We start from the raw sequence: 18013 nt of genomic DNA, 5'->3' as shown, positions 1-18013 counted from the left end.
TACTTTACAGCTGAGGAAATCTGAGGCTCAGGGAGGTTAAGTAACTTGCCCAAGGCAGCATAACTCGTCAGTGACAGCTGGAAAACGAACCCTGCTGTTTCAGTTCCAAGCCAAGTTCCAAGCTGGGGCTCCTGGGACAACGCGGGGGGCTCTTCTTGCTCCCCACGCCAGGTAGTTTTCACGAACACGACCCAGACCAAGAGGCCAGGCCTGTTTCTATGAGAGGCCAGCCTCGCTTCTGTCTTGTAACGAAATAATGCAGGGGATTCTGGTAGGCACTTTCAAAGGCACCAATAAGCCATCTTTCTGATTTTGGTGTCCCTTCAAATATATCACTGATGCCAGGGTGCATCTGAACGCTACAGTTTGAAGAAAGTCCTGCCTCAACCTGTCAACGTCTCTAGCCATGTCTTTTCCAAATATGACACATGAAAGCCCATTTGCTTGACACAGTCATGCCTCTGCGTTTATCCTAAAAAGTGCTTATGGCAACTAGGTGGTAGCTAGTTAGAGGCTGGATTCGGTGTGCTGAGCCAGTCATCGGGGAAGATGAATAAGGAGCCCGTTTTCAAATTTGGTGCTTGCCTTCGGAAACTTGCGTCTTAAATAATTAGTGACAACAGTCTCAGGGCCAGCGCTCGGTGCACAGGGGAACACGTTCCGTCTCTTCGCTTTGGTGCAGAACGAGATACTTCAGGCCATGCATGTCTGGGTGTTGCAGCGTTGCTCAGGTGTGCAAAGTCAGGGCTCCGTCTTTAAGAACTTTTCTGGGCTGGGTTTCAAACGCCCCGAGCTCAGGGCCCGCGTGCCTGAAAAGCCATTGTCAGGGCTGGGTGCCCTACAGTTGGGTTTCTCTTCGGGCACTTTTTTTCTCTCTCAGTTGAGTGAAAAAGTACATGTTCTTTGTCTTTTTTTTTTTTTTTCTTGCGGGTGGTGGGGGGCGGGGTTCAATGAAATTCCTAAACGCTGCGATCAGAGCGGTGCTATGAGAACACATCCACCTGGCGAGAGGAGGCGGAGGAAAGGAGAAATTGCCAAGGAATCATTCAGATGCGTACAGGTCATCTTCAGAAATGACCAAAGCCCCGGACAAGCGGCCGGGTGACATCTTGTCAGCGAACCACCAGGTCCTGAGATGTGTCATCGCGTGGGGGGACAAGGATTCACAGGAGCGTTGTTTGACCACGTTTGCCTCTGCCTTTCATGCGTCACCCTGCCCGCCGCCCTCCCCACCCCCACCCCAGCCGCACCCCCAGCCCCACCCCAGCATACACCGGAAAGCCCCGCAAAGCCCAGACGACCACGGGGCTCGAAGCGTTAACTACGTTTGTAGCTGAGGTTCACAACGGGCCCGCAAGACTGTCCTTGCGCAATTGAAACAGACTCGGTGGTTTTATTGAATGTCGGAGAACATTGTTCTGCACAGCTGCCGGAGAGGTGCTGCTCGGCCACGACAAACACCTATTAGGCGGGCGGCATCAGTCCTCCCCTTACAACCTCTGACGTCAGCCTCAGGGCAAGCAGACACATAACAGCTATCGCTGAACTGCGCATGAAAATTATAGTTTTATTGTCTATACAACTGAAGGTTTGACTCGGACTCCTGCTTCTGTCCGAGTTGTATAAAGAAGCAATTCTTCTCTTAGAACAAATAAGCACAGTACACTATTGTAATCTAAGAAACAGGCACTATTTATGTATTGGAAAACTTTGCTCTCAATGGGGCTAATGGTCCAACGGCCCATGAGCCACTATTTTAGCAGCTGTAGAAAAGAAAGCTGTAGAAGTCACAAGTAATGAGATGCTAAAAGCAGCAGAGACAGATGATCTGGGCACTAAGGCAAGCCCTCCCCCATCCCAGCTGTTCCTGCCTCTAGTTCAGCAAGCACGACTCGTAGGTGGGGACCATGTACTTGATGTTGATGAAGGCGTCTTCTCCTCCGTAGCGCTCCAGGACCTCCAGCGTCTCCTGGATCAGGTCACCGATGTTCTCCCTCTTCTGCTGGCTGTAGTCGATGCCGTCTCCCGAGTTAACTGGTTCATGCAAACACACAAAGAGGCCTGTTATTCTGCGGTTTCCCCCCCCAAAAACCCTACACGTCGCTCTAGGCATTTTCTCTGCATGCTTGTTAGGAGATGCAAGCATTTAACATATTTTTTTTTTAATGTGATCTTGTAGAGTTTCAGGGGTAGTGAATGACAAATCTATAAAAATACGAGGTCCTAGATCGCAGCTGATGAAAAGCCGTTGAAACTAAAGGAGTAACAGAATCAACAGAACTGGTGTAATCACCGTTACACTACAGATCACAAATCTCAAAGCTGACTCTTCCAGAGCGTTCTCTCGGACAGTGAGTTCTTCAAAGCCACAACATGGCATATTTCAGGGGAACAGTCTGGGGGTGCCTGGGCGGCTCAGTCGGTTAAGCATCCCACTTCAGCTCCGGTCACGATCTCGCCATTCGTGGGTTCAGGCCCCGCGTCGGGGTCTGCGCTGACAGCTCGGAGCCCGGAGCCTGGTTCGGATTCTGTGTCTCCCTCTCTCTCTCTCTCTGCCGCTGCCCCATTCACACTCTGTCTCTGTCTGTCTCAAAAGTTAAAAACATTGAAAACAAAAACTAGAGTGAACTGTCTGTGGTCAGGTGAGGGGCTGGCCCTCTGCGGGTTAAGTGGATGTACTCTGGCAGGAGAGGCTTAGCTCGACCCTTGTCTTTGCTGCTGTTGAGCACCGTCTGCTCTTGCTTTTTGCCGAACATTTGTACAATGGCTATTAGTTACCGTGTCCCAGGGACTGCGTGTCACTGTCCAGGCGGAGGACCTGGTGCCTGGAGGACACGGCCAAGGCCAAGGCTTGAAGTGACCCCCGCAGCTGCCTCTCTGGCTCGGCGAGGGAAGGAAGTGCCAGCACTGGCCTTCGGCAGCCTCGGAAACCTGGGTCCGCAAACCCCATCTCAAAGCATTTGGAGGAGAAGTGTGTGATGGTGCGCAACCTGGCTGCAGGAATCACCCAGATGTGCGGGAGTCTGACTAAAATGGAGACCCTTGGCTTCAAGGCAGAGTATAGAAGCTCCATGAGGTTCTCCCCAGGAGCATCTTTTCTTTTTTAAGTTTATTTATTTTAGACAGAGAGAGAGAGAGAGAGAGAGAGAGAGCAAGTGGGGGTGGGGCAGAGAGACAGGAGAGAGAATCCCAAGCAGGCTCCCCACTGTCAGCAGAGAGCCTGATGCGGGACTTGAACCCACGAACCGTGAGATCGTGGCCTGAGCCAAAATCAAGAGTCGGACGCTCAACCAGCTGAGCCACCCAGCAGCCCCCTAACAGTCGTCTTGACACTCATTCCGGTTTGTACTTTGCTCACAGATTTCCAAGGGCCTCGACCACATTTGCTCTCCCAGTAAGCACGGTGGTACCATGGCTCTGCCCAGTTGCTGACATGACCCCATCTCACCTCTGCTGAAGTAAGGTGCAGCGAACGGGCTGTGAGCTCAGGCGGTGGCCACATGGGGCGGGGGGGCAGGGAGCTGCAACCTGAAAATGTGCACTACACCAGATGAAAGTTCTTATTCTATCCGCATTTCAAGTATGGCTCCAAAATGTTGATCTTGCTTGAATGTGAAAATCATAGAAGGGAAAATGGTATTTCAAACTTCTTCCCCAGATACTCTGGACATTTAAGAAAAGACTGAGTAGTGGTTCAGGTCAGTATTAAAAGTAACAGTCACAATCCCACGTAGCAGAGATAAGCAGTTCTTTTGCTTGATTTTTCCAGAAACTTATTAGAGAAATATCACTGTCTTCGATAGCATAGGGAAAATGAATTGCTCTCCTGATGAGTTTCTTTTAGTGAGGGTGAAGGCAGGCAGAAATATTAGTAACTTTCAGAGAGAGAGAGAGAGAGATTACGGTCACACAGCTATAGTGTATATCAATTTTTCTTAGCAAATGACCTTACAACACAAAGCCATTATAATTATGTGGGGTTTTCTTGCTTATGATGGAAGCATTTCTATGATCACACGGTAAGCTCGATTTAAGCTAAAGTTTGAGGCACAGGGTAGTTGATCATCCAAAATAACCAAATAGCAAAGAGTTATTGTGGAACAAACAAGAGATTAGATGTTTGAAAAAAGATTTTTACCCTATTTCTTTTAAGCAAAAGATAAACTTAAAAAATTTTTTTTTAATGTTTATTTATTTTTGACAGAGAGAGACACAGAGCATGAGCGGGGGAGGGGCAGAGAGAGAGGGAGACACAGAATCTGAAGCAGGCTCCAGGCTCCAAGCTGTCAGTACAGAGCCCGACGCGGGGTTCTAACCTACGGACCGTGAGATCATGACCTGAGCCGAAGCTGGACGCTCAACCGACTGAGCCACCCACGCACCCCAAAAGATAAACTTTTTAGAAACAAAAATGTAGACAAACGCACACTTAAACTAAATGGTCTTTTTTGTTTTCTTTAGATTTACATGGTGAAGGGAGAAGAGAGAGTTGCAGTCAGGATTGCCCACTAGAGAGGACAGCGTGGTTATCAATCCACTTGGGGGAACTTTCCAAGAGGAGAAGATCTTTGGGCTGAATTAAAAGAGAAGAAGGAACCTTGTGTGTGTTTGTGTGTTGTGGGGGGCGGGGGAACGGGGAGGTCATTGATATTTGTTACAGGTGTAAAGAATAGATCTTAAGGAACAAACTCCAAAAGAAGACGGGACAAGGGAGTCAGAAGAAGGGGCAGGGGGGAAGGACAGAGACAGATAACGGGTAACAAGGGAGATCGCTATCAGAGAATGCATCTTTCAGGAACAACTTCAGCTTCCCAGGATTCCATCCGGAATGGGGGAGAATGTGTGTGCCTCTTCCTGATAGGCACTCCCGGTCCTGGAAGAGGTAGGACTTAGGGAGAAGGTGGCATGGCCCACACTTGCATAGAACAGACGAGCCCACAGCACAAACCCCTGGAGGGCACAGGGCAACGATAACTGGTGATGGCGCTGAGCAGTGACAGCCTTGATCCAGTTTCGTATGGCAGAAATACGTAAATTAATCACTAATAAATGGTGCCTTTTGTTGGCATATTAGTCCAAAGGTCAAGAACTGAATAGATCACGGGACAGACATATTTTCCCGCTGGAGGCAGAGGGGGGTTTGGAAAGTCTGCACACAAAGGAAAGCTTAACACACCCTGTTTTTCCCACTGACTTCCAGAAGGCTACAGTTGACAACCACACTTTATTTCAATAATAACCTATTCTTGCTTTTTTAAAAAATATTTAACTGTAGGAGTAAGTAAAGCTATGTAGCTTTTTTGTTTCTCAGCAGTGTAGAAGCCCAAATGATAAAGAGAACAGAACACAATGGAAGTTGCTTACTCAGAAAGTGACTTGGACTGGGCATGTTTAGTGGTTGCAGAATGTATATCACTGGGGCAGAAAAAAGCCCCAGAAGGAACACATTCCCTTATTTTGCATGCTGCAAGGATGACAGGGCATGGGTTAGTGTCAAACCATGCTGAGAAGCAGGCGAGCAATGTGGTCTCCTTTTCAAAATAGCTGTATTGCCACTTTCTTTGAGAATCTGACCTGGAGCTCACCACTTTAAATACACATGATGCCGCCAGAAAGTACGCTTGTGAGACTAGGGCACTCAAAAAAAAAAAAAACAAAAAAAACCAAAAAAACCACACACACACACACACACACACACACACACACACAAAACCAGATGGTTATTTACAATCGTCAATTCTGATTAGGAGGATGACATTTCAATTTAGGAAGCTTGGAATCTGTTTTATGTCCAGCAGCTGGAAAGATACTTTGGTGAGGGAAGAGAGATGTTTTATTTATAACCAAACAAATAGGACTATAAGTGGCGGTTTCAGCCACACCACTTTTCTAGAGGGATACTATGCAAGCAGAGTCGAACGAGGGTATTGTTTCTCTTCTTGGGGATGCTTTCATGCAGGAGGCATGCAGGTAGGGCTTGAAAGTTGTGCCCGGTTAGGGACTATTGTAAGTGCATTTACGATGCTGAATGCCGCAATTGCTGATGACGTAGGCAATATGTGTCATCGCATGCACACTTTTTTTCTATACAGCCCTCTTTAAACTGTCCTTCCCTGGGTGCTTGCTCTTTCCAGGTGCCGTATTGGTCAGGAGTGGGATGTGTATATCCCAGCCTTGCATCTGGACGACAGCATCCTCCTGGTGAGGAGCTCAGCTTGTGTCCGTGAGGTCACTACCGTAACACCCGGTCACCAAGGGCCGCCTCAAAGGGAGATGACGTGAGACACATCTCCGCTTGATGCAGACATCTGCTAGGCACGGCAGGTGATCCAATACAGGAAAAAGGGGCTCTTGTCGTCGGGAGAGCTTATCCTCCAGCTGGGGCCATCTAACTGATCCCCCTCTTGTCGAATGCCTTGATCACACGCACCCACCATGGAAGGAAGTTCAGGCTCATGCTCCTTGACCTCACGAAGCCTCTAAGCCACAGGCGTGTCCCTTACTGCGTGGGTGGTCAGTGGAACCCGTGTCCTGAGAGAACCCTTATCTGTTAGGCGCCCCAGACTTCTTATCTTAGACACATGGAGAGTGGTAAAAGGACGTACAGATGGCCACAGGGAGGGCCAAGCACAGTGAAATTCAATTTTGGATTTTTCTGACTCTAACGTTTTTTTTTGGTAAATAGTCTTAAATGTGTAGCTACTCTTATACGAACTGTAATACGCAAAGGAGTTATTTGGAAGTGAAAGCACTATTTGAAGCATGAGAAATATAAAACAATGCTTATTCCACATACCTGAAGCAGTACTAACGTGATTCTAACAGACGAAATAATTTATGAAATCAACGTGCACTTTCTGGTCACGACCTAAGAAAATTAGCAGGCACCATTTCAAGAGAAATGTTTCTGCGACTTTGGGGGCATCTCCTGGCCCAAGCGGCAGCCTCGCCCCCTGAGGGAGGAGCGGGATCCCATGGGAGGGGTGCCTCCATCCACCTGTCATCCTGAAACTGCCCGCCACGTGGGTGCTTTTCGAAGCCAAGGAACCAAACGCCCTTAAAGGAAGCACTGGCTTGGGAAACTCAGTGCAAAACCACCTGAGCGGATCGGGAAAGGGTGAGGCAGGATTCAAATGATGTCCAGACTCCGAACTTACGACGTTAACTCCCCACGCTCACCAGCAAGAGCGGTTCACGTTACGCCTTCGGTGTACAACAGCACTTTAAATAACTGGAGGAATCAGCACATTTCTCAGACAAAAAGCTGATGAACCTGACGGCACAACATCCGCTGCAGCCGTTGGCTACACCAGACAGTGAGCCAGGCAGACCGATGCTCTCAGCGCACCTAAGGCTAAACGACAGCCGTAAAACCAGGGCTTTGAAATAAATTGCTACTGACGCATCATGGTTTGGCTACGCCCTTCCCTGGCCATTCGTGTGTGGGGTCTAACGTGTCGTCAAGCATGGGCACTCTGCAGACACTGTATTTGAACGTGAATCCAGGCCAAGTCCGGCCCGAAGCTGTTCTCAGTCTGAGAGCGTCCATTGATGGAGAGCGACTCGCGGAGAGCACGTTTGTCACAGCATGTCCCCAGGTGGAATGGCTGGCGAGCTGAGTGGGCAGCAAGAACTCTGGTCCCACGGTGTTTGCCCATCGGGGCGGGACGATCTCCCTGAAGCGACAGTGAGATTAAAAAAAAAAAAATGCGAAAAGGAGAAGCCAAATCATTTCTTTCTGGATTAGAAAAGGCATTTATTGGCTTCTCGAATGCTGAACTAAAATATTTCCCGAGCTCTAAAGACCTACTGTAGGGAGCTTTACCTGTCGGGACCTGTAGCCTGTGACAGCTTCAGTCATAGCTCAAAAGCTGCATTGCTTCAGACTGGGTTTCAGCGACGTCATCATCGTGGAGAAAGTGAGCCTCCGGGACCTGGGTTCAGGTCTTGGCAGGTATGCGCAGGTAGAACGTACTGCAAATATTATTATTGTAACGTGTCTCTTGATGATACTGAACCATCACAGATTTTCTGTTGGATGATTCTGAACACATTTTTCCCTTGGGTTTAGTGGATTTAGCAATTAGGAGATTGTGATGACCCAAACAGTAATTCCTTGGGCACACTTACTGATATTTAGGCAGATGTCAGCTTTAGTAGAATAAAACTAACAGTTTCCAAAAGAGATTTATTAAAAAGACAACTCTCATTAAAAAAAGATATGTCATTAAAAGGTATCTCATAATATTTATGAAAAGGTTTAGAAGGTGTTGTTCTTGAGTTTTTCTTTTTAAGATATATTTTGTTTTTTAAGAACATTTCAATTTCAAGACCTAGTTTAAATTGTCAATATTTGTTTTGCCACAAATATTCATTTACTTGGGGTTAGCTTGGACCCGATTTACTTAATAGAAACAGTTGCCTATTTTGGAATAAAAGGGCTTTCTCCCATAGAGTTTGGAAAAGTACAGTGGAAACCATTGTGAATTCCAGTCTGATCATTTTTGAGATGAGAGAATGGAGAAGAAAGTGAAGGGGGAAGAAAAACCCTATAACTCAATTCCGTTTTGTATTCTAAGAGAAGGACCCTTTTGGGGAGATGCTTTGAGGTTATCTGCTTTTAGAATTCTACACCAATGCTTCTTTTGTTTTCCTTCTTAGCTTTGCTATGCTACTTTGAGAAGACTAGTCTTTTGTTTCCTAACCATAACATATGCCACCCCGTTCGGAATTCCGGGTGTTTCATGTTTAACCCAAGCTCAAGCCGCCGTTTCTTTGGCTGACTCCATACCTTCTTGGAAAGTGATGGTTTTCAACAGACCCTTAAGTATGACTGTGCAATGGCTATTTCCAAAGTCTCTTCATTCATGGGGGGTGTGAATCAAAGTTGCAATGCTTTTGCAACCAATAACTTATAACAACCATAGCATTTGGCATGCTGGAGATGCCCAAGGGCTTAAACACTTCAAATCTTCTCAGATCTTGTTGACATTAATGAAATTCACAAGATTTCTTTCCTCTGAAGATAAAAGCTTTGAAGCAAGACCTCGATTCCCAGCTGGAAGTCTCTCTCTCTTCCTCTCTTTTTGACACAGGAGCTGGGTGACTAAAGCAAGAGGCTACTAAGCCATCACAGTTTCAAAAGCTCTAGAAAAGGTTTTCATCCTCTGAATGGGGGCACCGATCACTTGTGAAATTGAAGATATCATGGATCTTGGCCCTATTGTCAATTACATTTTAAAATTTTCCTTCAGAGAGACAATGAAAATTTCTAAACAATTTCCATTTCCCAACTGCCAATTAGATTTATTTCCCTAAATGACATTAGAATGTACTGGTATAGCAAAAATAACACTGGATATCAAGGCAAATGACTTGCATTATAGTTTTCCAACAACTTAGGAGCTTCAGTGTTCAATAATTTGCTAGATGCCTTCTGAAATCTCTGAATCTCAGTTACCTTCCCTGTACAACGAAGGGATTGAACTTTGAGTGATCTCTGGTTCCTACCATCCCAACATTACATTTTGCAAGATCACAATACAACTTTGGAACATGCTTTTGGAAATGATGGTTCTTCAAGAGATGCACTGTATTTCAACTGAAAAGATGGTCCTAAAGCAAATGCATAATTCTCCAAAGTAAGTCACAGATTTCATAAGCATTCAGCTTTCAAATCAAGTTCTAAGAAAACCCGAAAGGACCAATGGCTATATAATTCTAGTGAAGGAGGAAAACACTGTCAAAAACTCAAATTATTTGTTGACACACTGCAAAAAGTTATTCCATCCTGCTATTTCAATAAGTTGATATAGATTTTGACTTCTTACAATAAAGACCAAATGTTTGCATTGATTTTTTAAATATAGTCGACGGATAGTGATTTGGTCAAGAGTACAAAAAGGCCGGTTAGGTTTATCTTTGATTAATGACTACTTTAACCTGGAAGTTATACTGAAAATAACAGGTGGGTCGACCAATTTATCCCCATACAGAATTATAACAACAGATTCAGTGGCCATCGAATTAAATTGGCTTCAAGCTTTTGAAGTGAAAGTATCTCTTTTCTTGTTGGCCAACTTGATTCAATGACCAGACTGCTTCTAAAAAGGAGAATTCCAAGTCCAGCCCTGTCCTACATTGATTCCTCACTGGTCTATCTCACTATGGAATAATAATAATAACGACGGTAACACTAACATAATGTCAGTTAAAACAAAGAATAGCCGTATGAGCTAGCTACTTACTGACTCCCCTCCACAGAGGAGCAAACTCCGCTTAGGAAGGTGAAGTAAGTCAACAGAATAACACAAAAAGTAAGTGATACTGAAAAAGAGAAATTATGGCAGGTGTCTGCCCAAGGGCAGCAAGAAGGATGATAGGAAGATCCAGAAAGAGAGGTGTAAGCATCCCATGTCAACATAGGCGGTGTTCAAGGTAGCAGAAACTCTGCCTTTCTAACTGTAGGAGAAGCTCAAGTCCGTAAAGGAGGAATGCCATGGGAGAGAGGGTCCAGGGGAATAAATATCTGTGGGGGGAGGTATTTGACTTGTGCAACCAATCAATTCGTGTTTCACAAGGCAGCAAACTGCTCATCTAAGCTTCCTTTTTATGATATGGACTATTATGCTATCTTTACTTCATCACAAGTGCTTGAAATAATGACATCCTTTACTGAGACGCGCAGAAAGACGAAAATCAGGGATGACTGATTTCAAGGACTTTTTTTTCTGTGCCACAGAATACATGAGGAATAGGGAGAAATTCTAGGATTGATTTCACATTCCACACCCCCGTCTTTAGGAGCATTTACGATTTCCTGGTTTCCCTCACTATCTGAAAAGAAAGCATTTCTAAGAAACCTTTTGTAAGCCAAAATGGTGGAAAGCGAAGAACTATTTACCTTTAATGTATATGGGAGAATTTTTGAGTGTTCCCAGACCCCAAAAATAATCTCTCTTAGGCTCTTCTGGTACCTTAGGATATATCTTGCTAACGGATGCTGGAAATACACCGAGGTAAAGCACAGATGCTCACAGACACAGTTCAAAGCTCTGGTGGGCGGCTTGATGCTGAGTGTAGCTCCCGGGGAAAGAGCCTGGTGGCGCCCCTCTGGCTGCTGAGGGTGTGCGCTGAATGCTATTTTTTTTCATTTTGTCCTTTTTTCATAAAAGCAAAGCTCCTCTTCAGATTTCTTTTAGCTTAACAAAGATAGGTGCTAAGATAGGAAACAGCGGGGCTTTAATGTGCACAAGACAGAAAAGCTGCCTGAGAGCCACTGTCCAGAGTGTCATTGTTGTCTGTGGAGGGACACCTGCTCTCGTCAGACCAAAGGTGCTAGGAAAACCGGTAAGCGGCAGGATAGTAGGAAGAGGGCGAGAAGGTAAAAAGTAGGAATCTTCTAGATCTTTCTAGATCCTTACAAACCAAAAAAACCAACTCAAAGCCACAGATGTTGAGGATGTTATGGATCGAAGTCTGAGGTTCCCATCTTCCATGAACAAGGGTTTCTAGTGTTCCTGTAGGACACTGTTTCATAGGATTCTTGCGTAGTCCCCGGTGGGGTCTAATCCTGCGTGGAAGCCCTCCGATGGCCCCCCAGAGGTGAGCGCTGACTTCATGAGTCTCGCAAGCCCCGAGTCTGGGCTCAGATGAGTTTCATCTTTGATTCCGCCTTTTTGCTTTCTTCAGTTTGCTCTGTGTAGTGCCTGGCGGGTCTATTGCCAATAGCCCAGGCCCCTCTGGGTTGGAGCTAGTAGCCTATTCTGCCTTTCCATTTTCATGTCCTCCTCTTCCTCCTTTACCCTGCAGGTTAACTTTCCTAATCGCGTTCTCTCTCCCGATCACAACCAACATCTCCACATTGTATGATGCCTCAAAGTCAAGTTCCCAATCATCTGGGACCTCTGTGCTCTGCTCTTCCTCATACTTTGCTCTTTCTCACCAAGACCTCCTGCTCCACTCAGTCCGGATTTCTTCCTAACCCCTGCGTGCACAGTTTCATTCATGTCTTTGAAATTCCCCATAGCACTATGCTCCCCTCTATCTCCTGGTACCTTTCTTCAAGGCTAGTTTTGGACTTACTTCCTCGGGGAAGTTGCCTCCAGAGTCATCTTTCCTTCTTTTGAATTCCTAGTGTGGTAGCCAGCAATCCATCCACCTTCCTTATTTACATGTTGCTCTGGAACCCTTGGGAAGTGTTTTACGTTCACTTAGTTTTCCTACATTTTGTCACCTCTTGAAAGGCAGGATTATACTACTGTAGTATAAATTTCATTCATTTGGCCTCAAATGCAAATTGAACATTTGTAAAAGGAATGAATGAGTGAACAAATTACTACTTTGTGGGTTTACTGAAGCCAGATACAATATAAGCAAATTCAGTTCTAAATAAACTATATGTTAAATGTAGTGCTATTTGCCTAATGCTTATTCTTTATTTATTACTTACATGCTTGTAAGTTCCTATCCATGGAAATAGCATTTCTGTGAATTTGGACAAGTTTGATCAAATGTGGTTAAGTGCATGGGGGCTCTGTATAGTCAGATAGGTTCATCTCTTTTCCAAAGTCTTCTTGGATTTAAAGTGAGGTTTACTTGGATCACCCTTAAATTTGAAAGAAATTTTTTCAAAATAAAAAATCAGATTACCCCTTTCACTTTATTGACAACATTTGTTTCAAGATGAAGACAATGCTGCCTTCCTATGGCATTTTCATTTAATATCTAAATTTTGTTTAATACTATTTCTTATATGTCCATATGGTAATTTTCGACCGGCTCCAGAGATGACCAAATACATGCTTTTAATTGGAAAAGAAATGTTGATTGCTGCTTTCAGGAGTGGGGCAAACCTATTGGAAGTAATTTTACTGAAAATCTTTATAAATGTACCTAAATGACAGCTGTTATTATAGTTTTCCATCAGCAAGAAACTTTAATGATACAACCCATTTTCAGCTCTAATTTTTTTTTTTTTGTAATTGAGGCACAAAAATGGAAAGAGAAATTCCAGATTTCTAACAAATGTTATCAGCAAATGCAGTAAATTACGGGGAGCTTTATTTTCCAAATTACCTTTGTTAGAACTTTCATCTATGTAACGAACTCACATCTCAAGCTTATGTAGGGCCACACTGGTGATCACCATCATAACAAAGTTTGGTTAAATCGTTTTAGATGAAAGGCTTTATAAAGGGCATGGGTCTGCAAAGTGGAAGACCTTTTAGTAAAAGGCCTCTGTTCTATTGCAGAAAATAATTAATTAGATAAACTCACTAATGGTGCTTACAATGAAAACACACGTTGATCAGATGTTTCCCCATTTGTCTGGGATTTATCTCAGCTTGCCTAAACTATCTACTCTTTGAAAATTCTAAAATGAATTATTGGGTGCAAAATTCAAGTAGATTTCCAAACCATTAGCTGGAAATTTTACAGAGTGGGAATCTTTCTCATCAATTGTGCTCGATTAATGCAAAAATGATATATTAAATGAACAAATCAGACCAACCTGCCGGGCTGAACAGCCTTCACTGCCATAGAAGTGACAGAGTTAAAACTTTCTAGCCTTTTATGGCTGTCTCAGTTTAAAATAGCCTTGCAATATTGTCCAAAGCTCTGACTATCAACTTTTATCAGCCTCTACGCTGCTGAGGTAAATGTGGCAAGAGACATCCACTTTGCCACTGAGCGTGTTGTTGCAGAACCCAATCTGAAAATACTAGAGTTTACCTAACAAAATTTTTACAAAGGTTCAAGGCTTTGCTAAAGTCCAATCGGAGTTTTGGACACACAGTTAAAAAAGGTATCTACATTTTGGGGGAAAAAATGAAAATGTGGCCATTTAATCTGGTATAGCAGCAAAATCGGGGTTGCATGAGAAGTGAAACAAAAGCTTGTTGGAAATGCTGATAGGTGAAATATGCCGATTTTTGGTATTTTTGAATAAAGAAATGTTTATTTGCCTGAGTTACATTTTTATCATTTGAGATTCTTCAGTTTAGTCTACACAACTGATTTGCCTCTGAATCAGGATTTTAAGAGGGTTAAGTAGACAAAGGCAGCGAGAAATAAAACAGCAGAATCCCCATGGGGTTGAGGCCAGCAGACGATGAAATGCACACAGGTTTGTTGAACACAAATGGCTTTGCATCCCAGCTCCGTGGGACCTTCAGCCTGTTACTGAATCCCTGATTGGAACGGGTGTCATACTTACCTGTAAGGATAGGTACAAGGATAAAACGAGAGGATATATGTTAGGTCTTAGGGATTTAACAAGCTATTGATACATTTCAACAATTATCGAACTAGGATTCAGTTTCAGCCACGAGGATGTCAGCTTCCCTGCTCCCGGATAACAGTGAACTGTCTATAATTTAACTCTTTTCTGGGGTAGGACAGGAGGGACAGCTCACGGAACAGCAGGGAGTCAGGTTTTTATCTTTTATAAAATGGGTCGATTCACAGCCTCCGAAGAGGAGCAGACCTGAGTTGCTGTATCTTCGAGTCACGCAGAGCACATCCTTACTGTCGCCTGGACTCGCCATGAATGCAGAGCCCCGGGGTCGGGTGGCCTTACTCAGGTGTGGGCGTCCTAGTCTAGACTGGCTTCTCAGACCCTGCGTGTGTCTCCATCGGGACACGTGGGTGTGAGACTTTCTAAGCCAACTGTTTACGGCTTGAGGTTACACTCCGCAGTTTCCGAAGCTCTGTTGGCCTCCAGGTACATTTCAATATGCTGGTGCATATTGAGTGAGGGGGAAAGATGGGTTATTGCAAATGGCGCTCTGCGTTCGTGGCCCTACTTATTTCTCTTCTGCTTCAACAAAGTCCTGAGTTTTCTAATTTCAGGAGCACGGTTTGTGATTAGCCCGTTCCCTGGATTGCTGGCTGACTGTGTGAGATGCAGTCCTAGTAAGCCAACAGGAAAAAGTGGATCTTGTCTTTGAATGAAAACCCGATACTTGTGCCTCAAGGCACAATTAGGTCATAATTATGTAGCATTACTATGGGAGTTAATATTTGCATAATAATGCGTATGTGGATTTCCTTAGTTTGTGTTTTGAGGTATTAACTGACGCTTAATACATACTGACAACAGTGTGTTACAATTCCCATTTTATATCAAGCAAGTAGCTGGAGAGAGAGACAGAGAGACAGAGAGAGAGACAGAGACAGAGGAAGGTGTCCTTGCTTACTACTGACCACACAGAGAACAGTATGCTGGAGAAGAGACAGTGAAACCGAAGGAAGAATTGGGAGTAATGTTTGGGCTCAGGTCCTAGCCCTGCAGGCAGCACACTGACCTTGGGCTTTAGGAAACTTGTCCTCCTGTTTCTTATTAGAGCTAAAATCCCTCCGTCTACCACCTTCACTGCATAGGTTGCTATTTTGGCCAAAAAAAAAAAAAAAAAAAAAAAAAAGCCCTCTCTCCTCTTCTAGACTCTTCAAAGCCTGACCCTGGGTCTCTTGGGATGGTGGTGGACCTCATGTCTCCTGTCCCTGGCCAGGCTCCCAAAACTGACCTTTGTGAAGTAGACTCAGAGCTTCTGATCAAACTGGGGCAAATGTCCTGGCAAACAGGCACATATGTGCAAACTGTGTTCCAGATGGTTACTACTACGTCAGGCTTGCACAAGGAAGGACCTCCAGGAGGTTGAGGAGGAGACCCGGACGAAGAGTTCAACTGATTTCTTGCCCTCCTTTACACTGGGGTCCTCCTATGGGGAACTATTATCCTTCACATCCAAAGCCTCAAAGTAAATCATTCCATTTAGTTTTGGTCTTCTGGAAATACTGTCTACTAAGGAACACTGCCCCTCTACATGCTTCTATGGACAAGACCTATGTTCTTGGACTTGAAGATCTGCCATGAGATGGTAGGTCCTTGTATCTGGGCTGTTTATTTTTTTTTTTTAACGTTTATTTATTTTTGAGACAGAGACAGAGCATGAGCAGGGGAGGGGCAGAAAGAGGGAGACACAGAATCCGAAGCAGGCTCCAGGCTTGGAGCTGTCAGCACAGAGCCCGACGCGGGGCTGGAACCAACGAACTGTGAGATCATGATCTGAGCCGACGTCGGACGCCTAACCGACTGAGCCACCTAGACGCCCCATGGGCTGTTTATATTTTTACAGAGACACTTGGCTGAAAGAAGCAGCTTCAGGGGCACCTGGGTGACTCGGTTGGTTAAGTGTCCGACTACGGCTCAGGTCATGATCTCATGGTTCGCGGGTTCGAGCCCCGCATTGGGCTCTGTGCTGTCAGCTCCGAACCTGGAACCTGCTTGGGATTCTGTGTCTCCTTCTCTCTCTGCCCCTCCCCACTCATGCTCTGTTCCTCTCTCTCTCTCTAAAAAATAAATAAACATTTCAAAAAACGTTTAAAGAAGTAACTTTAGTGGTGGGGATTTCAGGAGTCAACGGGGTCTACCATAGGCCAGACAACCTTCCTGGACTCTGGAAAGATACCAAATCCATAGCCTGCCCTGCTTCCTCATAGGCTGGCCTCCACTGCAGGGGGACTGGTAAGGCTGGCTGCCCCTGACGCGTCTACAGGCTGGGGCTGTGGGAGGGGGCCTGCAGCAGCACCCACGGTGGAAGAGATCTGCTGCCTGTCACAGAGGTGGAGTGGAGGCCCCTTGCTTCCCAGAGCAGCCTGCCTGGTGATCCCACGCTGTTCCCACCCGCTCCGAGCACTGTGTGCAAACTGACTCCCCAGTCCGGGGAGAAGAGGAATGAGGCAGTCAATCCACAGAGGACGTCAGGAACCAGGTTCTAATATAAACTCAGAGGACGTCTTCCAACTTCTGTGATTTCAAGAAGACCCACTGTGTACTTTCTAGCAGATGAGGAGGAGTGAACGAGATTGGTAAACGCGTGAGTCTGCATTCTGGTGGAAGAGGGGGGAGGTACGTCCCCAAACCACTGACGGCCAAGAGCATTTCAGACAGTGAGAAGTTGGAGCAGGGACTGGAAAATAGGTGATCAGAGAGGGCTAGGACCACCGGGCTGGTGACCAGGAGGGTTTCCTGAGAAAATGAAGTTTAGGTAGACACCTGAATGCTGAGAAGAAACCGCTTGTAACAAGCAGCCGGGGAGGGACGCGCTGTGCCAAAGAGCAAATGCGAGGAAAGGCCTTGAGGCTGGAAGAAGCTGTCACCACAGAGCGTGAGCCCACCAAGTTCTCACATCCACCCTCCTCACTATTGATAGACGCTCTGTGTCTTTGTAACTTTTGTGCCCAACGGCCACGGAGTTGAAGGAGCATAAATTACGTAGCCGGCTTCCTCTAGTTAGGGAGTTAGGGACGTTAAGTCTTCCCGATTCGCACAATGTTTGATAATAATGTCATAAATGTCTTTGTGTGCACAGTCTTTTTCTTTATTTGCGTTATTGCCTCAAACCAGTTCTTAGAAGCGAGGTTACTGCCTCAAAGACGGCGAACATTTTGTAGTTATTGATGTGAATGTGTACATATATATACATTACCATATTGATTTTCGGAAAGGTTATGCCAATTTATAATGTTACCAGCAACATATGAGTTTACCTGTTTATCACAGCACTGGGTGCTATAACTAAAATTCTGTTTGCTAATTCAGGACGAATGAAATGTTACTCGAAGGTTACTTTAGTTAGCATTTTCCTAAATTACTAAGGAGGGCTAACATTTTTGTTGTTGTTTTTTGCTGTGTGGGGTTAATTTTTTTTTCTATGAGAATGACTTGTTGTTATCTTTGGCCTATTTATCTACTGGGTATTTTTTTTAATTTTGTTAAAAAATTTTTTTTTGAACATTTATTATTGAGAGACAGAGAGAGAGAAAGCCTGAGCAGAGGAGGGGCTGAGAGACTGGGAGACACAGAATCCGAAGCAGGCTCCAGGCTCTGAGTTGTCAGCACAGCTCTCGACGCAGGGCTTGAACTCACAAACCCCGAGATCGTGACCTGAGCTGAAGTCGCACGTTCAACTGACAGAGCCACCCAGACGCCCCTCTACTGGGTAGTTTC

General features: G+C 45.1%; 1 protein-coding gene across 3 annotated transcripts in view; it reads right to left on the bottom strand.

Moving 5' to 3' along the window:
* Positions 1–1671: 1671 nt before the first annotated feature.
* The window catches only part of PACRG (parkin coregulated), a 514426-nt gene continuing 498084 nt past the window's right edge, over positions 1672–18013 (bottom strand). For all 3 annotated transcript variants that reach the window (XM_042940254.1, XM_042940255.1, XM_042940252.1), the window contains one exon: positions 1672–2034. In XM_042940254.1, the coding sequence (XP_042796188.1) occupies positions 1874–2034 (161 nt within the window). In that variant the 3' untranslated portion in view covers positions 1672–1873. The remainder of the gene's footprint in view (positions 2035–18013) is intronic.

Source organism: Panthera leo, chromosome B2 (genome assembly GCF_018350215.1).
Source record: "Panthera leo isolate Ple1 chromosome B2, P.leo_Ple1_pat1.1, whole genome shotgun sequence".
NCBI lineage: Eukaryota > Metazoa > Chordata > Mammalia > Carnivora > Felidae > Panthera > Panthera leo.
Note: the sequence above shows the minus strand (reverse complement) of the source record. Positions and strands in the feature narration are given on the sequence as shown.